The 25,028-nt window shown below is 39.3% G+C and overlaps 2 protein-coding genes across 3 annotated transcripts; both read right to left on the reverse strand.

The window, feature by feature from the left end:
- Positions 1-173: 173 nt before the first annotated feature.
- zgc:55558 (GTPase KRas) lies at positions 174-7,124 on the reverse strand. Of its 2 annotated transcripts, none has more exons than XM_053338327.1 (5): positions 6,832-7,124; positions 6,484-6,596; positions 4,213-4,391; positions 2,616-2,775; positions 174-2,502 (listed from the first exon to the last, which is right to left on the reverse strand). In XM_053338327.1, the coding sequence occupies exons 2-5, from the start codon at positions 6,592-6,594 to the stop codon at positions 2,389-2,391; spliced, it is 564 nt and encodes a 187-aa protein (XP_053194302.1). In that variant the 5' UTR covers positions 6,595-6,596; positions 6,832-7,124; the 3' UTR covers positions 174-2,388. The 2 variants fall into 2 exon arrangements, with proteins under 2 accessions (XP_053194302.1, XP_053194303.1); XM_053338328.1 differs by having other exon boundaries at positions 2,436-2,533.
- A 3,876-nt stretch (positions 7,125-11,000) lies between these two features.
- Positions 11,001-24,717, reverse strand: slc17a7a (solute carrier family 17 member 7a). Its single transcript, XM_053338316.1, has 13 exons — positions 24,656-24,717; positions 15,916-16,168; positions 15,397-15,515; positions 15,001-15,115; positions 14,800-14,887; positions 14,578-14,664; positions 13,923-14,065; positions 13,557-13,706; positions 12,705-12,837; positions 12,026-12,136; positions 11,582-11,709; positions 11,401-11,470; positions 11,001-11,305 (listed from the first exon to the last, which is right to left on the reverse strand). The coding sequence occupies exons 1-13, from the start codon at positions 24,715-24,717 to the stop codon at positions 11,001-11,003; spliced, it is 1,764 nt and encodes a 587-aa protein (XP_053194291.1).
- Between the last annotated feature and the right edge of the window lie 311 nt (positions 24,718-25,028).

Consider the following 25,028-nt stretch of genomic DNA (forward strand, 5'->3'; position numbering starts at 1 on the left):
GAAGAACTTGATCTCCTTCCTCTTCTACCTTATTGTCCCAGTAAAACCTTAAAAACCACATCCCTTTCTTACGAATGACATGGTACCAGAGCCTGAAACAACCCTCTTTTTAAATGGTCATAGCACAAAATCATTAGTGGGTATTTAGATGTAATGATTGATCTTACTTCGTGTAAGACAAAAAGATTTATTATCAGAGCTTACAAATCAGACACGTGCTTCACCTTGTGTGTTTGAGATGAGTTCTTGTATTGTCCATCTTTTTAAAAATACACATATCCTCTGGTCAACCTTATCTGTAAAGAGCCAAGATTAGATAAACAAAACAGACCAGATGTAAAGGACCTCAACTTGTTCATTACAGATTTTACACAGCTGTCAGTGACAGACTTGTTCGGACCAGGTCAGGTTTTCAAACCTTTTTGAAGTTGCTCCATATTTTAACAGTCTGGATAATGAAACATTTGGTGGATAAGTGGGAGCCCTCCATGGATGGACTCATGTTATAAGGATGCAACTGAAGTTACTTTAACTTAAAATAACTGATGGCAGCAGGTTATTAATGCAGATGTTTTCTTTTAAAGTGGGGATAGCTATTGGTAATGCTACAAAAATAGAAATTTAACAATCCATTACATTTAGGGTGACTACTTATCAAAGAAGACGAACACAGCTATAAAAATGGTTGCTCTATTGAATATCCTCATCATCCAGCATCAAGTATGATCAGATAACATGAGCGTCGCTGTGTCTGAACTCTTCCTGCTCAACTAGGAGCTGATGTCAGCATCAGCTGTGGTTTGTCGTACCACATTTCACATGCTACATGTCTGATGTTTGCATCCACAGAATTTGGACACAGCAACTTGACAACTGCAACAAAACTGGAACTGACAGATTAAAAAAAAAAGTATTAAAAGTAGACTTTGGAATACAGTGTGACTGTGTGGAACAAACAGTAGTTCAACAATAAGCTGACGATGGCGTGAACATCTTATCTCAACCAATCATTGGACACAGCTCTCCTCTGTTATTCCTCACTTCCTGATATTCCTGAGTTAACTTTTCAGTTGGCACTAACTAATCCTAAACCCTACAATAAACACATAATAGGAAATGAATAAAGTGCACCTAGGAGTCTGAAACACTATTTTGAGGCTTTGTTACTGTGGTTGAAGTGTCCTTTTACAGCATTTTCATTGATGTGGTCTTTGATATTGCTGTTGTGTTTCAACCCTCAGAGGACACACTAACCTGTAAAAAAAAAAAAAAAAAAAAAAAACACCACTAATTTCTCAACTTTCAGAAAGTTTTGGCCAATCATTTGTCTACAATCAATATTTTCATAGGTGAACTGTATCCTCGTCAGTATGAGGATTTTCATGATGACTGTGGGGCTCCATTAAGACAGATGCATACTAAGCACATGATTAATTTCACCACACTAAATGTGTTGAGTCCTAAAGTCATTTTCGAGTTGGATCACCTGATGTGACAAAGTGCAGCGACGCACCACTGTGAACCCCTGAACAGGAGCTGAACTGTCTGTAAAAAAAACTGGCCGGACAAATCACAATTCTAGACTGAGAAATGATCTTTCCAGACTTATTCTCATTTAGGTTCCTGAATGACAAATTCAAATTAAGTATTCACAAATGCTGACTGTAACCAAAAAAACAAAAACAAAACAAACCTCAACTTAAAACTGCACTTTCTGGTTGTTTGGTCATGAGAACATAAACCAACAGAGTTCACAGCGTTAAATGGACACTGCACATTGGATGAATAAATGGCCAGTCTTGTTGCGGCATATTGTTAAAGGCATGCTATGCAGGATTTAAGCCCCCAGCCAATAACAGCACACAGGGTGAGGGTCAGGACTCGTAGCGACCAGGTTACTTTGCTGTCTCTGTCTCTCTCCTCTGGTCTGTGTGAGCGTTTGACTGAGGGCTGAGCTACACACACAGAACAGGATGAAGTTCTGGATTCAGAGCATTGTGGCACTTTCACGCGCATGTGTGTTTATTTGTACTTAAGAACACAACAGCCGTGAAACAATCAGAACATATTTGATTTATCTGATCCACAGCTTTGTTCTCACTACCATTGCTCCTCTTCATTCACTCTCTAGCTCACTTGACCACCGCTGCTCACAGCTCGCTGTGGTGTTGTTGAGCTGGGAGGAGGAGCTATGATTGAGTACAGCAGCCGACAAATCCTGCATAGTACGCCTTTAACTAAAAACTGACCATAGGAGACTGGATCAGCTTCCCTGTCCAGAGCTGTCCTGGACGTCTCTGAAGTGACAGAGGAGGTGCAGGGTGTGTGTGTGTGAAAGGGGGAGCATGAAACAAGTGCTGCATCTGTGGGATGCTGGTGTGTGGTTTGCTATAGTATTATGCAACGTCTCTGAGTGTTCTTCTTGCTCTTCTTGTTGCTGCGATTGGTCTCTTTATATCTTCTAATCTCCCGTACAAGTGAATAGAAAGCTTCCTCTACACCCTGCAAGACACAAACAGAAAAATGATTTTTACTGAAATATATTTGATTTATTTTCATTAGTACGCAATTTATTTATTTTAAAACCAATCTAAATACAGATAATATCTACCCACCTGTCTGGTTTTGGCAGAGGTCTCAACAAACGGTACACCGTAGGTTCGTGCCAGCTCCTGCGCCTGCCGCGTCTCCACCGAGCGGGAACTCAAGTCGCTCTTATTCCCCACCAGCACCATGGGGACACTGTCACTGTCCTTCACCCGGTTGATCTGCTCTCTGAGGAAGACACAGGAGCAGCAACCCCTTAGAGACTGAGGCTATGTACAGAGTTTGTGTGTGTATATATTTATTAAATATATTTAAACAACACACACCTGAAACAAATTTCAATAGCATACATACAATTTTCCAGTAGATATCCAATAATTGAATCACCATAATTAGGGATGTCCGATAATATCGGCCCTCCAATTACTGCATGAACGCAGCATGGGACGTTTACCAGCACACGCTTGATGACGTATAACAACAACACTCTAGACTTGTTTGTGGCTAACCGTGGCTAACAAGCTTGCTCACCCGGTGCATGACGTTATATCTGTGGTTTGGAACTATTTCCAAGTGTGTCCTACGGATAGGAAATTTGCAATTTGCAATGACTGCAAAGCAGCATAATAAATATGGCAGTGCCATATTGGCACTTTCTCCATAACGTAATTTGAAGTTATTTTGTGTGAGGTACATTTTTTTTTCTGCAACTACCAGGAATTAATTTTCCATCTCACATCCTTTCAATTTTATCCACTAACTGAGTTCTTATTATTAGTCAAATTATTATAGAAAATACATTACCAGTCAAAAGTTTGGACGCATTTCCATAAGTGTGTGTAAACTTTTGACTATGTTTCACATTTAAACAAGTCTTTAAAAAACCGACATGTTCTGTTTTGGCTTTCCCAGATTTCTTCTGCTCATTTATGTATGCATTTAGCCCAGACCTTCCCCACCTTCCTATAATATATCTAATATTTGATACCTGATATCAGATGCAAACTAAACCTCCGCAGAAATAAAATATTTGACTGGCGGTTGGTTGATAAACCCAGCGGCAGTCTATTGCACAACTTCAGCATGCTCACCTTCCATTGAACCTCACAGGAGTCCAATCACATACCTCCATTAAAGTGTGAAAACAGACGCACGGTTATAAATTCCCAGAAAATTACCCTGCTATGGGTGTGTTCACTTTTTCATTTATAATTCATACTCCTGACACATTATCTAAAACACAACGGACACACTCTACCTGGTTTTACAACAGCTTGTGTTTTTTTCTGTCACTTTTAAACCTACACTGCACCACATGTCATCGCTGACTGTAAATGTTCCTCATTCCCGTGATGTGAAATCAAAGAATCTGCTTACAAAAGATATTTCCCAGTATGTCCATATACAGTAATACTTCTTCCTGTGACTCATAACTGAACAAACCAGATTGAAGTGCTCGTAGCTTTTAACCACACTCTGCATATCAGTAAATGTATTACAAAATGATTACAAGTGCTTCCTGCTGATCGGGAAGTGACCTGTTTAGGGCTAGACAGACACATACTGTTGACATGGTCATTTAATCCATCCTGCTCTGACAGTATTGTCGTCACTTCTCTCTGTACATGGGTTTAAATACTGGCACAGACATGAAGCATCTTGTACCTGTAGAGGTGAACATCCTCAAAGGACTTGGTGTTGTTGATGGCAAACACACAGAGGAAGCCCTCTCCTGTCCTCATGTACTGGTCCCTCATAGCGCTGTACTCCTCCTGACCTGCAGTGTCCAGGATGTCCAACAGACATGTCTCTCCATCAATCACCACCTGTTTTCTGTAGGAGTCCTGTAACCAGAGCACCAAATTAACACCAGTTGCCACCAAATGCTGTTAAGAGGCTGGTCATATTTGAACATTCATTAACCTTTTGGCCAATGCACAAAAATGTTAGTTTTGCACCCTACCTGTAATGCAGCACGTTAAAAAAATATAGATAGATAAATCTGACTGAATGATTGCATCATACTGACTGCCACACCACTGCGTCATGTAGCAACAAGACCTTGTTGGCTGAACAGTTTTCAACAAAAGCAGAGACAGCAGTGTTGATTTCTATCTCGCTGTCGTCCGTGACAATTATGTGTAAAGAATGAGCTTACTGGAGAGCTCTTTGCTTTAATAGGATTTACCTGGTATCTCCATGTTCAAGTCCACTTTTAGAGGTTGTGACGGGTCTAACAAGATTTTGACCTGATTGATGATGCTGTGATTGGTGATGACAGCTTAGTGACGTTTTACTGCACTGCATTTATTTGACAATGAGCCATAGCTACAAGTTACTTTAGCAGTTTAAGCTGAAAAATATATGGATTTTTATAATGATATCATAAAATGAGACTAGATATCGTCTTACATTTTAGATATCCTAATGTGATAAGAGTTTCCTGGTTTTAGAGACTGCTTCACATTAAAATGATGTAACTTTTTGACCTTACTTAGTCACCTAATCCACATTACTGATGATAATTTATCAAAAATCACATTGTGTAAATATTTTGAGAAACCACCAATAGTACTTCCTACAATATTGATTATTTTCACGTTTATAGATCAGCAATAATAATCCTATGATGTAATACATAATGTCTCTACATAATGAATATTTTCACATTTGATGTTTTAAGCACATTCTGATAATAAAACTTGTATTTTTCTGTTTTGTTACTTGCACATCTGCAGTGCCAAACCCACATGGACTTAAAAGAGACCTAAAGACATGTTGCAGTGATGAAACATTTGTCAGACAGGAACAGAACTTCTTGCAAACATGTAACTTTATATCCTGTCTCAAGCTATACAAAAACTATCTGATAGTACACTTTAACAATGGAATGCTGTTTTCACAATCATCTGCTCAAAGTGCGCTCGTTAAAAATCTAAGTTAAAAGGGCGGGGCTACATACATGATTTGACACACCATAAATAGTTTAGAGCAAATTCTGATCCAATAATTAATTTACAGAAATGTGATGAGGAAACTTGAAGCCTCCAGTGCACAAACACTGAGAATGGACTTTACAGTGAAGCGGGAGACATGTTGTGTCCAGTAAGAAAACTTTAGAAATCAACAATATTTGCATATTTATAGATTGGGGGTTTTTGATTGAGGAAGAAGTAGTAGATGCAATTTCTTGGATTATAATTTGGTATTTCAGTTTTTTGTGTGTGGAAAAAACAGACACATTAGTAGTACAATATCATTTTATATATTATGTATAAAATGTTTAAAACAAGTTTGGAGGGGATCTATAGCAAGGTATCTATATACTTGGTCCATCACTGCTCCTTTTTCACCATCACTCTTGACTTTTGGCACAAAGGACAGTAAAATCATGTCTCTGCTTCAAGGGGAGACTAGCATCTCTAAACATAGCCCTGCCTCTGCAGTCTGCTTTCACTTTTAAAATAAACGGCTGGTCATATTACATATTTTCTCTCATGAAATTTAAATATCCTGTCAGCATTAATTTGACATTTTATCAACTTGTTTTTAAAACTTTGAATAACAAGTTTGTTATATATTGATATTTATATTAATTCCTATTAAGTGTGTTGTGTGTGTATGACACTTTCAGTGACACACACCAGACTTAAGACCAGTTGATTGAGGACAGCTTATACAATTGGGGACAAAAACTGTGTCAGCAATTACTAAAATGATGATTTTTGGGTCAGTGGTTAAGATAAGGGGTAACACTCCAAGAAATGAATCAAAGTCTATGTAAATACCACATTGTGTGTGTGTGTGTGTGTGTGTGTCAGGTCGTTGGTCAGCATCGTTTATCCTTGTTAGAGAATAATGTCATTTGTACAGTCATCTCTCTTTAATAAACTCAACTTTTAAAACAGGTTGAATTTGTAATGGTGGGTCTCTCACCTCAATGGTTGGATCATATTCATCCACAAAGTGGTTCTGGATGAGCTGGATGGTGAGGGCGCTCTTCCCCACGCCTCCTGCCCCGACCACCACAAGTTTATACTCAGTCATGCCTGGAGATTGGGATGAAGCCAGCAGGTCAAGAGTTGTAACAAAAAGCCGTGATTTCACTACAGTATCAGGTGGACATGATCAAAACCTAATGAGTCGGGATTTGCCTCCTTCCTCCCTCCAACATGACATGGCGAGACAGTGACCCAGATTTAAGGTGACTGTCCGTTGACTATAGTTGTCTTAAAAGTTAAGCTTTTATATGGAGTTACTGGAAATGGCGGTGAAAGTCCTTACCTTGTTGAAATATTTGTAACAGTCCGTGAAATGATAGCTGAGTTTACGAATGGATAAATGAGATTAGCTTGCTACATAACGTTAGCCTGAGACGATTTCCTTGTTCAAAACACTTGTAGAAACTTAAAGAATCTGTCCGCAACCTCTTTTTCTAATTACTTGTCAATGTATGAGCTGGAGATTTATAACACTGCTGATACACTTGTAACTTACTGTTTTAATTAAATAAAACGCCCGGATATTTCGCTCGAGTTCCTATTTAGTCTCCATTGTGGCTCGTTGTAACAGGCAGGGGCGCTACCTAGGGCGTTAATCCCCTCGCTCAACAGCCAATGAGATGACGGAAGATACACAGACGTCTTAATAACCCAATCACACTGGAGCTAGAGTTTAAAAGCCCGCCTACAGCTAGCATAGATGAACAATCACAAACAGGAACACTCCTAGTTGGGCGTGGTCTTTCAGGAACCTTTCACAGATATATGGGACTCATCTTCATAGTCTTCAGAACCACACTTCAATAGTGATCAATGATATTACTTAGAGATATCAATAAGGGTATTCATAGCCATCTAAGTACTATCATTATAATATTATATTATATTATGATTGATTGATTAATATACGTATTCTGTATGAACATGAACCTCTTCATCTTTTAAAATGCATTGCAACCAACATTTCTGTAATAAATAATGCGTTTGTGAATATTTTGCCCACTTAATTTACACATTGGTCAGTCAACCGACAACTATTTATATTCTTATTTTTTTTAAAGTTTTCAAATGGTGGCATTGTGATTGTAGTTAAGGGGTTGACAATTGACCATTGATTGGTGCATTTAAAATCACAGGTCTTCACTGCCCTCATGTGCTCACAGTGATGAACTGCAACACTAAAATAGTGTCAATATCAATTATTAGTATTGTCAACTAATTATTGGTGTGATTATTGTAACAACTACTAATTAATACTACTGTTGGCAATAAATGCTTCATGTAAGAGGTGTTTCAATACTGACCTCAGTATTTTAGGTACCAGTACAATGACAATCCCAGAATCATGTGTTCATTGCCAACTTGTGGTCAAAATGAGAAACTGCAACACAATATTAATATCAAATAATTGTGAAAATAATCAGTAATCACCCAAATTATAGATTAGTTGAGCCTGAAACCCAAGTTTTAATTTCTGCTTTTAAATAGACACTAAGGAAAACATATAACACACACACACACACACACACACACACACACACACACACACACACACACACACACACACACACACACACACATACACATACACACGCACACACATGCATCACATGCATCATGCCCCACCCTCTGGTCCATCCTCACTTCCCCTGTCTGTGACGTTCATGTTTCTGCTTCACTCTCCCACCGAGTGCATCTGCTCTCCTATCTAATCTTTGCCTAAAATCACGGAGATAATCCTGCATCCATCTGTGCTGAGAGAAAGAAAGACAGAGAGAGAACTGACATTGCGCTCATGATGTAAAAAATTCAACACTCATTTAATGCGTCATCATACTCTTTAGGTGATAAATCCTGCTGATTGTGCTGACATAGTGACATAATGAATCTTAAATTGTTGCTTACATTTTATTATACACAAGGATTTGTCACATATACATCTTTTATACATAGAATATTTTCCACATTTTGCATGTTTAAATATTATAATCTTTTTTTGTTGTATTTTCACACTGATTCCCACCAGTTAACCACACATTTCATCAAGGAGGAGGAGGACAACATTGGAAAACAGCCATAAACTGAGACAAAGAAGAAACTTGATCAAATATACACTGATACAACACTTAAAAATGAAATTGTTCACAGGAATGATCATTCATGCCCTTAAGACATTTCTCTCAAAACAAAATGGCAATTTGCCTGAATTTTTATAATACTAACACATTTTTACCATAACTCCATAAATCCTTTTACATTCCAGCAGTGAATTTTTTCTTCCCACATAAGTGAGGTCAAATCACAAACCCTCCACAAGTTAAATAGACTTGATCTGAAAAAGAGGCATCTCCAAATGTACCTTTAATTTCAAGATAAGCTGCTGTGTGTCAGCGTGACTTGTGAGTACACGCAGAATGCAGAATTGTGTGTGCGTGTGTGCATGCACATGTTGTGTCATGTCTGCTGGCTCTATCTACTGCATGTGCAGGTGCAAAGAGTTGCAATGTGCAGCTTGCACAATACAGTAGGACAGTTCACCTTCTGTGTGAGAATGCTAGTGCCCTCTCAGGAGAAGTTCCTCTAGACCATTCACTCAATTACCCAGCTATCAATGCATAAACATGGCGAGATAGCTGCTTTTAAAGGGCTTTAAGCGGAGCTGATGTGTTTGACCATGGCTGTTACTAAACTTTAACACACCCTCTAATAATACATGATAATAAAATCTTACAAATCCCACCCTGTTTCTCCCTGTGCGCCATGGGTGCACTTCACAGCCATGTAAATACCAAATAGTGTTCCACCACTCCCTCTGCACACTGTGTGTGGTGCTTTTGAGAGTGCTTGCATGAAATTAGCACCCTGTGTGTGTGTGTTGTTGTTGTTTAAAAGGAAGAGAGGGATGGCAGGATACTGCACTGCTGTGCTCATTAAAACATGCTCACTGCACAATGTTTCAGCACCTGCACCCAACAAAACAACACACTTACTATCACACACACACACAGACAATCTGAAAAGCTCTAACCCACCAACTCAAACAGAACTGATGTATGAGAGACATTGAACCATCAGTGACAGATATCAAAGATTGGAGGAGAAGACAGAGAACATGTTGTTGAATACAGGCAGGAAGACAGGTGGAGAGGCAGCCACAAAGACTCAGAAAAAGGCAAAAACAGAGGCAGCATGTTCTTTGATGCCTGGGAATATTTGAATTATAGTCCCACGCTGGTTTAAAATCACTATATCACGCATACTTTACTTGTCTTTACAGGCCACCTCTCCAGTGGGACCGTACACACCAAATGAAAAGTTAAAAGTGTCAGATGATTGCTCATGATATGTGCCTTGTGACCCATAAGCCTAGCTGTACATGACCTAGTTAGGTCAGACTCAGGTGAGATTCAGCTAGACACCACATGCAGCTTTGTGCACATTCAAATACACACACACATATAAAGCACACAAAGGGGAGCCTGTTGTAACAAAAGCATTTCACACAGAATGATACAACAGCTAAGCACCATTTTCCTCTTTGATTGAAAGGTTAAGTACCAACTACAGTAAATGAACCCATGTTGAATACCATATACTTTAATTATGCATGCTTTGGAAATATCATGTTGCTGTGATGAAGGAAAATTAAATGGATGCATTTCCAGTGTCTTACGATAGTCTGCAAGGACCCTCACTCATAAAAACATATTTTACTTTTAGTTTGTGATATCTACTATAGCTGAGAGAATTGAGAGTAATATATACTGGAACAATTGAGTGTAAGCTTTTTTAACGACATCACATTTTATATTTGATCATTTGGACAATGTAATAAGCTCAAAATGTTCACATTTAAAAAAAAATCCCAGAAGTGCTTTTCCAGCAAAAAAACAGAAATGTGAGGCTTACACATAAAAGTTTAAATACAATACAATGCCAGTGGCTTGGGAGAGTTGCTGTACAGGCAAAAAGCCCACATACACACACACACACAGACACACACACACATACATACAGAATCTCCTAAGTGATGTCATGGAAACCGAACTCCTGACCAATCACAACTAGCACAGGAGCAGGAAGGAAGTGTGGGAGATAAGTTCAGTTTTTGCAAATGAATACTGTATGTGTTTATGCACATTAACAACTCTAACACTGACATGCACGTGCACACACACAAACACACACACACACACACACACACACACACACACAGACACACACCCATACACACACACACACACAAACAAACACACACACACACACACGCACAATGGAATGAATCAGATGCGTACTTTTGATAAGTGCAATTGTAAATATTGTACAAAAGCACACAGCAGGTCCATTCAGTATTGCAGTGACTCTCTCTTACAATCCCTCTCCAACAACAATCTTCCTCTTTCCTTTATCTTGTTGAATTTTTTTTAAATGTGTATCGTGTCAGCTTTTCTTCTATGTCAGCTCCTTTTCTCCCCCATACATGTAAGAGTTGTATCCAGGAGGTTGCACATACTCCTCAGATTTATCCCAGTCCGACACCCATCCAGCCCCGCCTCCTCCTCCTCCTCCTCCCCCTCCTCCTCCTCCTCCTCCGTTGGAACCAGCCACCTGTTGGCTCATGGCCCCGTACTGCCCACCTCCATGGTAGAGCTCCTCTGTCTCATTGGCCAGTTCGTCTTCATCGATGATTCCACATTTCTCCTCACTTGTGTCCTCTATGTCTGCCCATGGCTGCTTTTCTCCTGATGCAAAGAGTCCTGGTGAGAAAAAAAAAAAAAAAAAACCTTTACGACTGAAGTCTTCTAAACATGCCTTACAAAATTTAATCTATTTAATCATAGTCAAGTCATACCATAGAAAATCACTCCTCCATAATGAACAAGGGCAGCTATCAGGAAGACATACTTCCACTCATCACGTGTCTGGAATGATGTAAAAGATATCAAACATAGGTGAGTTCAAGAGTAAGTGTCTCTGATTTACCATTAAAATATTAAGTAAAAGAAAAGTTGATAGAAGTTAATGTGTTTTACCTTGTGCTTTGTCATGGCTCCTACTATGAGAGGACAGACCATTCCAGATAATGTTCCAACCCCATTTGAGATGCCCATCAGTATGCTGGCGTATCGAGGGGCGATATCCAAGTGATTGACATTAAACCCTGAGTGCAACAAAAACAATGCACAGCATCATTGTCCCCAATTTCTGTTTTCATCTTTCAGTGTTACTGAAACAGTTTTTTTTTCAAAACACCCACATGCACTGATATTTCTCTCAGCAACACAGTACAGAAAAACAGATGAGGGCTGAGATTTACTGTTGAAGTTTTGACCATCATGAAGCACTCATTAGTGTTAAAACAGGGCATCAACCTGTTAAATACCAATGTTCTCACAAATTGTTGATTTAATAATTATCACTGAGCTACTGAGAGGTCTGATGATATCAAGCTAACTTATTCATAGCCTTGTTCATACCTGAGATAGCAAATCCACTGAAACCAACAGCAAGGACCAAGAAGGAAATGGCAACCGCTTTTGTGTGAGAGTATCCCACCACCAGCAGGAGGGTGGCCTCCATTCCAAAACCTGAAACATCCGAGTAAACTCGTCAAAAACTAACAGAAGAAGGGAGTATACAAAAGAAGTTTAAAACAACTGGGGCTCGTTGAACTCAGGATTTATGTTAGTTTGTCAGAGTGTGATTGTTCCTTGTGTGTTGATTACACTAAAGCAAAGATCGAAATGTGCTTCTGTGTGAGTGTCTGTAAAATGTTATTTCAGTATCACCCACAGCTGACAGGTATTTGGCTGCACTTTACTCTGTTTAGGGACAGGTATGTTGAGTTTACTTCAAGATTCTGAGGTTTCTTTAAGTAGGGCTGATATATCGTTTTTTAGTCTCAAAGTCTGACTTTAATTTTTCTTTTATGCAGCCAATATTTATCTTTCATATATTTTGACAGCATTTCACAATATTCAAGCATAAACATTTGAGCACTTACATACACAAACTTAAATAGCGGTGTTGTTAAATCATGTCTTACTGCAGTAGCCCATCAAGTTTCTGCTCTCACTGTCCTAAGCTTTCTTCTTCATTTTCATTCCTCCTCCCCCCTTCCTCCAACCACCACCCTTAAATGTTTGACACGCTCACCTCCACAGTTCATGAGCTTCCTGACGTTGGTGGTGGACATCAGGTTGTGGGTTCTCAGGTAGTCTGCCAACTGGCCTCCAATGGGCACGATGATTGTCATCACCAGATGGGGCAAAGCTGACACCATACCCACCTGAAAGAGGAAAGGGGAGAGTAAGTAAGACCAGAATATTGTTTTTATTTCTACTACTAGAGACAATGAACGGCTGAAGATCAGATAAAGGACTAATGTGTAGAGTTTAATGGCATCTAGCAGAATATATTATTCATAAGTATGTTTAAATTAGTGTATAATCATTTGAAAATAATAATTATTTTATATGTTACCTTAGAATGAGCCCTTTATATCTACATAAGGAGTGGGTTCTCTTTCATTGCATGTTGAAACGCCATGTTTCTACAGCTGCCACTAAATCCTACAACTGGTCCTTCAAAATGTGTCTTGACACCCCAGCTAGATTTTTTTCACAAAGTATAGATAATTCAATATGAAAGACTGGTTTTCATAACCTAAATGTGATTCTTTATTAGAGGAATCTTCAGTTTAATGACACTCTCAGGTGGTTTGTAGAGATGAGTCTCTATAATTTATTCCTTGGTCATAAAATTTGAGCGTGGGGATCACATGAACCTTCAATTTTAATGGAAAATTCAGCTTTTTACAATATGAGCCTTATACTCCTTAATTGAGGCTTTTCTGATTATGGGCCATAATAACTTTGCGCTCGCCACCTCCGATGTAGAGATTTGGGAAATGCAACTGTGGCAAAAGATGAAACAGTTTGGATTCAAGGTCAAACTATAGTTACTATAAACTAAATCTGAGAAGCTCTATAGATTATATGATCTCACCTTGCTGATCTCAAAACCAAAGACCTCTTCGAAGTAGGCAGGCTGGCTGATAAGCAGCAGGTAGAAAGTCCAGCTCCTGCAGAAGTTGGCAACAATGATGGCGTAGACTGGCATGGAGGTGAAGAAGTGTCTCCACGGGGTTTTAAATTTCTGCCATGAAAAGGAATAAAAAAGCGGATAAGCGGAAGAAGACAAGACGAGACGAGAAAAGGAATAAAATATTACTGGGATCCACTGGAGAGTCAGCTGAATGTGTGTGTGTGTGTGTGTGTGTGTAGGTTAACGTGTAAACGTGTAACGAATATATGTATTTGGGCATCCACAAGTTGTAAAATTAAAACAAATCAACATCATGTAACACCGTACATGGAGAGGATTGAGAAATGATGCAGACTCTCCGATTGCTTCTTCAATGTACTTCCTCTCCTCCGGTGTGATGGTGGGATGGGCTGCAGGACTCTCATATGACACCAGAACCCAGAACAAATACCAGAATATCCCAAAGCTGCCTGGGAGAGTTAAAGGGTACAGTAGTAAGAGAGAAAGAGAGAAGATAAATGAAAGAGGTCACTACTAAGATTTCCATACAGGTCGCTGTTGATGTCGTGAAGCTCAGCTGTAAACTGTGTTGCGTTTGTAGGAAGATGAGGGAGTGTACAGTGAACACTCTCAGTACAGAAGCAGATAAAGAGATGCAAGTACTTATCAATATATTTTAAAAATTCCCGAATGTAAGCCAGTGCCCAAAGTTAGCACACTCAAAGGTTTGGAACACCATGTAGAGATTACATGACAACTTTTTCAGAAAAAGTGTATGAAACCCATGACCAAAATAATCAAATATTCTGTCATTGTGTTACTTATGGATGAAATTACAGTGAAAATAAATGATTCCCATTTTCTCAAGAACCCTCTCGAGGACCCCACTTTGAGAACCTCTGCTATACTGTATTTGACAGCACAGTAACATCCAGTGACCGCAGCAAGTAACACAAACACATTTGACTATAAGGATACTAACCATAGACATAGAATACTGAAGACCACCCAGTGTATTGCACCAGTATCCCAGCTAAAGGCATGGCCACCACCGCCCCTGCATAGGACCCTAAGAGGGTATCAAACAGGAAGAAAAGTGACAAATTAAATTTTTCACCTTTTAGTCATAGAATATCCTAAGCATTTTGAGTGCAGAAAATATGTGCTATTATTTCTGGATCTGTCATTGACGTTGAAACTTTACCACAAAAGGCTGTTGTTGCTAATCGACTTCTCTCCAGTGGAGGAGCCCATTTGGCCCAGATCCCGTGGCAGGCTGGGTATGAAACACCCTGAAAGACACGAGATAATCAGGAAAAAACAACACTTGATGTTGCATTCAATGTGTTCACATGGTCATATACAGAGAACTGCTAGCATGTGTGCACGCAGACACATACTGTACCTCGACAAGGCCCTGACATATCCTGACCAGTATGACACAGCTGTAATGGCAGCGAGCGGCAGAGGGAATCAGCATGTTGAGGGTTGATGTGGCTACTATGGCAAAGCCAAACACTCTTAAACACACAAAGACAAACACACTGCATCAGATTGAATTGAAACAAGAGTAGAACAAGAATGATGAGAAAAAAGAAACATATGATCAACTGACAAAGGATGGTCAGTCTTTCTATGTTGCTACATCTGCTTATACAAAGTGTGTCAAACTCAATTTTTTGTGTGTGCTTTTTTATAACCAAACCAATAATGAACTGTCACCCAATCAACCAATTAAAAGTTATTCAGATTACAGAGAAACCCACATTGGAGAAGACATTGTAAATTTGAAGACATTTACCTGTTGGCTGCAAATTTTTGACATATAAAACCACCCGGGATCTGCGTGACGATGTAGCCCCAGAAGAAGGAGCCGTGGATCATCCCCACTGTCTCAGGGTCCCAGGAGAACTGTGCAGCCTGGAAACAGATACATGTATTGAAAATATGTTCCCTCTAAAACAGAAGGGATAGCTGTACACGGTAAGATTTTAAAGATAGTCATAACCAAAGTCTATCTTTTAAATTGTTTCATCTCAATTTTGATCTGAATAATATGTATATTTCATGAAATTATTAGGATAGTTTCATTTGTGGTAGGGAATAACATGAGGAAATATTTAAAAAAATAGAATATATATGCTTAAATATGTCTATTGCAATGACGCTTCAGTGATATCAGCATTTGCTCTATGACTTTGTTCTTTCTTAAAAATGCAGTGCATGGGATGCTTGTCTAACAGTGCAAACATTCCTACAGAAGACAGACAGATGCAGCAACAGCAGGTATAAAAACTTTGATTTCTGTTGTGCCACTTACCACCAGTACTTCTTTGTTGCCTTTGTAGACAGTGTGATCATTGACCATGCTTACAATGGCCACACCCAGGTTGCACCGGATGCCGAAAGAAATGCAGAATCCCAGGCCAGACAGGATGGCGATGATGTACCGCCTCGGCAATCCAAAGCAGGTACAGTCCACCACCGGCATCTCCTTCTCCTCCACCAGCTCAGGACGGCCCTCCGCTGATAACTCGATGGTTTCTCCATTGGGCTGTTGCTTTTCAATTAGCCTGGGAAGAGACACAAAAACAATGCATCAAATTGATTGAGGTGTTCAATCCAAGGGTGCAACACAATATTTTCTGGATATATTCACTTATTGTTTAGCTTATACATGCAAATAGTTAAGCACTTTTCACTTAAAAAAGGGGACACAGGGAGACATCTCTTGTGAAAATGAGGGGAAGTTGGAGAGGTTACAGTGAGGTGACACACTGAGGCACAGCTCCACATGGGGATAAAAACTTGCATAACATGGAAATAGTGGCTCAAGGGGGGATTTCCTGGTAGCATAAGGAACATTTCCGGTACAGATGATGCCTTAAAGAGAAATCAATTTGACTTGCAATTTAGAAAAAATGGTGACTTGGAGTCAGCACAACAGTTCACCAAATCTATACATTTATAGTAGTTTCTAAAATGTAATTTTGATCTTATATTTTTCATGTCATCATGTTATTTTGGAGCTGGGACAAGAAGTATGTATCTCTTTTCTTCATCCATGTGGTTACTGCAGAGATTTTGTAGTATGTGTTTTCTCCTCGATGGCACACACACATACGCACCCACACACACACACACACACACACACACACACACACACACACACACACACACACACACACACACCCACACACACACACACCCACACACACATACACACATCTCCATGCAGACTACATGCACCATATTGGGGTCGTGTCTGAGTCAGCGTGTCCCAGTGTGTGGAAGCAGCTGCCACTAGCCGTGGAGCAGTTAGTTCGCTACAACAGCACATCCCCCCAGTGTCCGCTCCTTTAGGACGCCTGGGACCTGCTGCCACACTGGTGCTGTTCAAGATGCCTGCTCTCAGGCACAAACAGGAGCTCTCTGTAGATCTGCATCTAACCACAATTAGCACAGTCGTGTTGCTGAACAGAAAGTCATGTCGTCTTATACTGTGAGGTTAGTCAGATAGCATGAGTGTGCGTAGAAAGCAAGGAAGAGTGAACAATGAAAAAAATGGAGATAATGAAAGTAGTGAAAGGCAGAAGTCTGAAGTCTTTTAGATGTCCTCCTTGACAAAACATCGGTTTCTACATTCTCTATGGGCAATATTGACTCAAAATTCATGCCTAAACTGCTAAACTGAGATGAAAGTGTATCACAATTGTGATTGTTATATTCCAAAATATATCTGTCGAAAATGTCTTTTTGTCAGACAGGGACCTTCTGCATTTCCCTTTAGATTATTTGAGTTGTCAAATTTGTCTTAAAAGATATAAAAATGTGTTGTTATTTTGGCTAATTCTCAATTTGCGTGAGACTTTGACTTTTTGTCAAATGGCGAGTGGCACTTTTTTCCACAGGAGTCAAACAGAGAAGTCAGGAGGGCAGCCATCTGTGTATTACAACCTCCATACTCTAAACAACACCCCCCACTATTTAAACACACACACACAGACACATAGACACACACACACACACACACACACACACACACACACACATACACACACACACACACACACACCCATGCACACACACACAGATGCAGAAACATGTATCTGCAGAAAACAGACCTGTTTCTCCAGATATATCAGACATAGTGCCACCTCACCTTCCACATATATATGTTTATATATTTATATATAGTCCCTCTGTGTGTGTGTGTTTCTGTGTACTTTTGAGTATGTCTGAGTTCACAGCGAAGCGCACTTGTGTGTTGTGCCGTCCACTTTCCATTGGGCTGATCCAGTTAGTCAGTGAGCTGGAGAATTATGCACAGAAACAGACACAATCACCACAAGGATTTGTTCCATGTGACAAGGATGATTGCATTTTTTAGAGAGGTGTTGCAAATTTAAGCTGCAAATATGCTACAAAAATATGTGCTTACTGCATTGAACACCACTCTGTTTTCCAGGCAAATATTAGAGACAATCTCTCTCTCTCTCTCTCTCTCTCTCTCTCTCTCTCTCTCTCTCTCTCTCTCTCTCTCTCTCTCTCTCTCTCTCTCTCTCAGGCTCTCAGCACACTGAAACTCCAAAATAACTTATTCACGCACGCTAACACAAGACAAGTCAGACTCTGACACTCGTTAATTATTGAAGTGTTTTTGGGTGAGATAAATAATTCACTCTAGCTTTTACACCATAATCTGTCAGTATCTATCTATCTACTAGCCTGTCTGTCTCTGCATGTACTGTACACTCTGTCTCAGCCATGCAGTCGTTATATTTCTTAGTTATGCATGTGGATTTTACTCCCTCCCCCATTTCCTCACAGCAGACTCTGCATAATCTCTTTATACATTAATGCAACCAGCCAAAAAACAAACAAACAAAACAGAAACAAAAGATATGCCAGTGTAATTATCAATTCACTAAACTATTCTGATTGTCAAGTAGAACCCAAAGAACAGAAAAACTACACTTGTAAAGCAACGTTTAGAGATGAGAGAGATTAGAGAAGCTGCATCCTCAATCTCTCTCTCTCTCTCTTTCTCTCTCGCTCTCTTTCTCTCTTAATCTGTCACAACATTCAGATTAGGATTACAAAAATGATTTACTTCCGGAAATGAATATGGAAGGGCAGACTAGCACTGGGCGTGGTTCAGCATGCTTCTCTCTCTGTGACAACACAGAGGTTCGTGCTGGCCTTTGAATCACATTGCTTTTACTTACGGGTATTTTAAGTTTCATATCAAACATTTAATGCTTCCTGAAATATTCTGTTTTAGATTTATTTATAAAGAAAAAACCTGTTTGACCGCCTGTCCATTATTATTTTAGCTACAGCACATGCAGGCCATCATATGTATTTTGATAGAGAGCTGCAACAATTAGTCAATTTATTTGTCAAAAGAGAAATAGAAAATTAGTTGGTAATTATTTTGATAATCAAATAATTGTTTTAGTCATTTTCATGCAAAAATACCAACAATTTACTAGTTTCAGCTTCTCATATGTGAAGATTTCCATCTATTATTAGTCATATATAACAAACTGAATATCTTTTGGTTTTGGACTGTTGGTCAGATAAAACATGTAAATTGCATCTTTTATTGCATCTATAATATTTTCTGACAGTTCACAGACTAATGATTGATCGTGAAAATAATCTGCAGATTAGTCACTGAAAACAATTGTCAGTTGCACCCATAATTGGCACTGGCCTCTTGTAATGGAGCTTTAGCACGTGCACCTCAGCACACAAGACAAATGGGATTAAATTGATGATCAAAAAGTAAGGAAAGTGTGTACATCTTCTCTGTTTGAATCATTTGGCAACTCTCTCACTCACTGCTATCCTCTCTGTATCAAACAAACGTGCTGACTCGTCCCCATGAGTGGAGCTCAGTATCCTTCTTCTGAGTCCTCATTAAACCTCAAGACAGATTGCAGCCTGGCACCTACACATATGCTACCAGCTAACGAGGCTAGCCCACAGCGAAAAAAAAAAAAGATGTTAATTACCGATGCTTCCCACTAAAGGGCAATCTCAGTTTAATGCTTATGCAAACATCCCAGAATAGCTGACTAGCTGTGGGTCTCCCTCTTCTGATATTCTAATAAGGTGTTTTAAATTGGCACAGGCCTCTCAGGTTACACATAAATACTGTTATCTTGACATAAATCATCATTTGTCACTGTGACTGCCTGGTTGGTAAAAAATGGAGATTCCTGTGCATGTAAAGGTATGAGACACACACACATTAGAAGAGTTGTCCCTGGATATTTGCCTCCGTGTGAGTCTCACCACACTGTGAGTTTTTTACTCAGCTGATGTAGCGTCTCTCGTTAGCGTAGCGAGGACGTGATTGGTCTCAGCTGGCAACAATTAATGAGCGAGAGAGCATGAGCAGGCAGGAGTCCCGTGACCTCAGGGCTCTCTGAAATATCATAATTACAATAGTAGCAGGCTCAGTGGAGACCTAGTAACTACTCGCACCTCAAACTGTGCACTTCACCTGAGCATAGGACTCAAGTTCAACCTGCATAACATAAAATAAGACAGGAAAAAGACTTCAGTGCCTTTACACTTTGGATTTGAACTCTTTGATTCAATGAATGCAACTTTTGAGGTGATCGTTTAGTAGATGTAACTTAAAAATACACACATACTAAAAAAGATTATCATTTTTACATTGAGTATTCCTAATCATCAATATGAATGCTCAGTAATTGTTCCTCATTTAACCACATGTGACATTTTTATTTAGAGCCAGTATGATAGAACACTATTGTTTCTTTTCACCAGGAGGTAAATATCTGCACTACTCTTCTCTTGATGATGAAATAATGCTATAATGTAATTTTGTATGTATGTAGCACCGCTGTGACGCTCACGTGCTGGTTACTGACCTGGGACTTTTGTTACCCTGTATATTAAATTCACCAATTCACAGAGCGTTCTTTGTAATCCTCTCATAAGAGGATGATAGAGAGAGACAGCAAGGGAGGTTGACACTAAAAATATTATATAACGCCAGACGTCCTGGTCATTATTTGTCCACTACATCCATGTGCTGAATTGATCCTGCATTTTGCTAAAATAATAAAGTTAGTTAAAATAATAACTAAAATTGTTTCCCTCTCACCCTCTAATTGTGGTTCAGATGTTTTTTTTTACATTTTTAAATGCAAATTTCTGCAGTCATTTTGTAATTTTCAGTAGTGGTGTCTCCCCCTTTCCTCCATGAGCCTCTCACTCTCCCCGAAGTGAACAGATTGGGTCTCTGTGGGACTGTGTCACCCAGGGAGGCACCCTCCTCCCCATCCTGTCACACCACTTTTTTTCTCTCACTCTCTCTGTCATGTGGACACACACACACACTCGTGACCTTCATAGAGTCTATTATCTAAACGCTCATATAGTATAACTCAATCACTTATTCCTGCACATGTACTCACATAAGTCAATTTCATTTGTATAGCCCAATATTGGAAATTACAAATTTGCCTAAGCAGCCTCTACAATCTGTACAGTAATTAATACAATTTAATCTCTCCTTGGGTTATCTTGATTCAGATAAGCCCCCCCCTAAAACAAAAACAACAACAAAAACAAAACAAAACATTTACACACACACTTTGTTTCTCATTACCTTTACCAGACAGCTGAAATAAACAGAGCTGTGTCATAATATGATCCTCAGATTACATATAATGATGTATGAAGATGCTTCAGGTCTGCTGTGTGGTCACAGTGTTTTCTTAAACACACAGAGGCAGTGTAAATATGTGTGTGCTGACATTATGGATACACACAGCATTGCTGCCAATAATCAGGAACTAGCTGACTTTCCAAACTGCTCAATTTTGATAGATAACTTTGATAGATTCATCATCTGTAAAGAACCTTCCATAAACCTGTATGCATGTAGCCACAATACAGGTACAAAGAGTGCCACACTGGTGATGGACAGTACATAAGTGTAAATGTAAAGTTAGAGTAGGGTCATCTTTTGGTTTTAGCTTTAACGTTATCACTGCCATCGTTACAGTTGTAATAATTATAATGATGGACTAATGTGAGATGGACAGATTTTAGGACAGATTTTCCTAGCACTGCATATGTTGTATTTGACATCTCTCACATCATTTTTTTCTTCCTTTATGAACATATTTATGTCTGGCATCAGGCCACCTACAGCGTACTCTGCAAAAGTGACAAAAGTAACTGCAGTGTTACACTTCACATGTTTCTGGGCTTGCACGTGTGCACGTATCTGGGTGTGCTTAAAGTATTAATGTCAAGAACATGCTGCAATATATTATAGAACAACTGACAATAATTCTTCAATGGATATGAATGCTATGATTAAAATAACACTTTTTTCTTCCTGCAGATTCAAACACTGTAATTAGTTCATCCTACCATTATTCAAATATTTTATTTAAACCACATTTCAGACCACTGCGTAAAGCAAATGAAAACGAAGCACTCTACCGCAAGTAAAATGGATTAAAAATGGATTACCTGTTTATATTCTGCACTGCCTTGTGTGTAGTGAGACATAAACTCTCCTTGTGGAGCCATACAATTCTGCAGATGTAGACAAATAGCAGATTCATTTAAAGTCTTTGGGCCCTTTTTTTTTCCTGGCGTGCAAAATGTCCATGGGGTGCTACTGGAGATTTTGCATTTGGTGCTGAAGGGACCACTGTAGCACGAGTCTGGGTGATAAGATTTCAAGTAGTGCTGTGGAGTACTTCTTTGATATACAGAGAGGAGATGAACACATGATATTTGGGCATTCCTTTAAAGATGTTAAACAAAAAAAAAGAATTCTAAGAGGAGAGATGCAGAGTGTGCTTGACCTTACAGTGCTGAAGTTTATGCTTACCTAGTGGAGTTTAATATAGAAACAGGAGATGCATTCTGATGGAGAAAATGTTTAAATAATAGATGAACTCCTGGCTGCTTTCATCAGGAGGGATCACGGTTTTGTCTGTGAGGTGGTGAGATTGCACACAGACACACTCATCTATCCACACAGTGCAGGGATGCCCTCTGCACATACACGCCTCGAAGCACACAATCATATATTTTTCACATCCATCTGAAGCACATATTCACTTTTCTATATAAAACATCTGCTTGTACCCAACACTGCGGCCACATAAAACCAGTGTTCACTAGTTAAGCCGAAGAAACGCCCACTAAAACCAATCTGAATCCAATCCCATACATCACATCTCTCACAGCATCAGCCGTGGCCGTGCTCATGGCTCACGACCAGTCAGAGAGAAAATGCCTTGCATGTCTGTTAATCTGGGAGACCCCGATAGGATAAAAGTTGTCTGTGCTGGCTTCTCAATGGCTCAATGGCTGGATGGATGGCTGGATGGATGGATGGATGGATGGATGGATGGAAGAGGGAGCGGCTGGAGGAAGTGACATGGGCAGGGATGGAGTGAGTGGGAGGGGAGAGTTTAGGGATTTGCGTGGCTCGACAGCTGGACTGAAAAACAGGCTATTTCAGGACAGGATTTATACGTTTGGTTGCTACCTCAAATCCTGAGAGAGTGAAAGCTTAACGCAATGGTTATTGCGGCAGGTTCTATCAGTGTATTTAATCTCTCTTTTTGACTGAAATATTATCAGCACACCGATCTGTGTTGTTTAACTGATATTTTAATTATTTATATATATATATATATGGCACTTTAAAACATTTATGAATGAGAGAAAGCAATGCAATGGTGATCTTTCTCTTTAAAAATTGCATTGGCATAGACATAAACTACAGTGAAGATCTGCTTCTTCACAAACTCTCTCAAAGATCCATTGTTCTGAATTGAACGCTGCAGAGGTTTTTTGATCAGCCTCACAAAGTGCCTACATTATTGGCTTTGCTGTATAAAACTGTTTCTTAAAGTAAGTGTCCTTGGTAGATTTCATGAATAATGGCCGAATAGCTCATGGTTCAGTGATCAGAAAAAAACAGAAGTAGCTTTTGTCAAAGGACTGAAATTAAAACTCCAGTTTGCTACATTTTCCAAAATGTAATATTTATTCTGGAGACTATGAAATAAACTGTGTCAATATAGGATGTAAAAACAAGTGAAATATTGTTCAATGTCACGTTGTACCACTATGTTAAATTAATATTAGGGAATCTATTTGACCTCCATGCTAGACTTGAGTAGTATATGGCAATACACTGTATTATTATAGCTGGTTATATCTAATTATTATATTTAGATTCATTTTCATTTTAAGTTTACAAAAACTAAGATACTTAAACGCAAATAGATAGATAGATAGATAGATAGATAGATAGATAGATAGATAGATAGATAGATAGATAGATAGATAGATAGATAGATAGATAGATAGATAGATTTGACGGCTAGTTTAGGACTTTGGCTCCATCTGCTCAGTGCTCTCATTCAGCCAGGTCGTGCCAATGCACGGAAACATTATGTAACGTCACTTTTTTCTCGTCTAAAACACCAATAAACACAATCTGGCCAAATCTGACAAAAGTAAAATGAAAAAATATATAAGTATGCAAGGATAATAAAGCCCACTCAAATGCTGCATTCACAGCATAAATACACAATATTCATTACACTTTGTGCTCTAAAAATGCCTCTAGATAATATTTCAATTTTGGACTTCTGGTTTACTTTCTACCTGAAGTGGTTGGTTTGTTTTCGTATCAAAAACCAAGATAACAACGAAATGACAGCCAAATCTTTTCTCCATCACCAGCATTTTATATCCACTTTCTCCCTCATTCAGCATCTTTAACTGCTCTGTGCGCTGTGCCAAGCTGGACTTCTATCTACATGATGTTTGCTGTTTAACAGTCGCCTATTTTTTCCAGTTCAAATCGACAAAGAACAAACTTTCCCTCAACCAAAGAGTTAGTGTTTAGAAGAAGGAGGATGGAGAACCCGCAGCATGATGAACTGCGGTGTTCCTCAGACAAAACTATCTTCAGGAAACGGGTGAAAAAGGGAAAAATCACAATTGAGTGAGGAATATTTGGAATAAGTGTGTACCTGTGAATTTTCCCCAGAGTTTTGCCCGCGACCGCCTTAAACCTGTCTGGTCGGATCTCCATCTTTGCAGCTCCTTGACCCGGCCGGTGTGCTGATGTCCCGCGCGCCCTCCTGTCCTGCCTGAGCGCGCGCAGTCCTCTCTCTCTCCCTGCTTGGCCGCACCAGCCTCCACTCACTGAGAGGTGTAGGCCTCTTTACTTCACTGGAAAAATGACACGGTCTAACAAAGCAACAGTATTTGAATAAAACGTGGACTATGGGCATGAATAGTTTGCCCAGACCTACAGTGCGCGTTACTCATGTACTGTTTTTTTGTCTAATTTTAGAGCAGAGGCGTCCATGAGAAAACAAACCATCATACTGATAAAGTGCT

The sequence above is a fragment of the Scomber japonicus genome, chromosome 18, assembly GCF_027409825.1.
Source record: "Scomber japonicus isolate fScoJap1 chromosome 18, fScoJap1.pri, whole genome shotgun sequence".
In the NCBI taxonomy this organism is placed as follows: domain Eukaryota; kingdom Metazoa; phylum Chordata; class Actinopteri; order Scombriformes; family Scombridae; genus Scomber; species Scomber japonicus.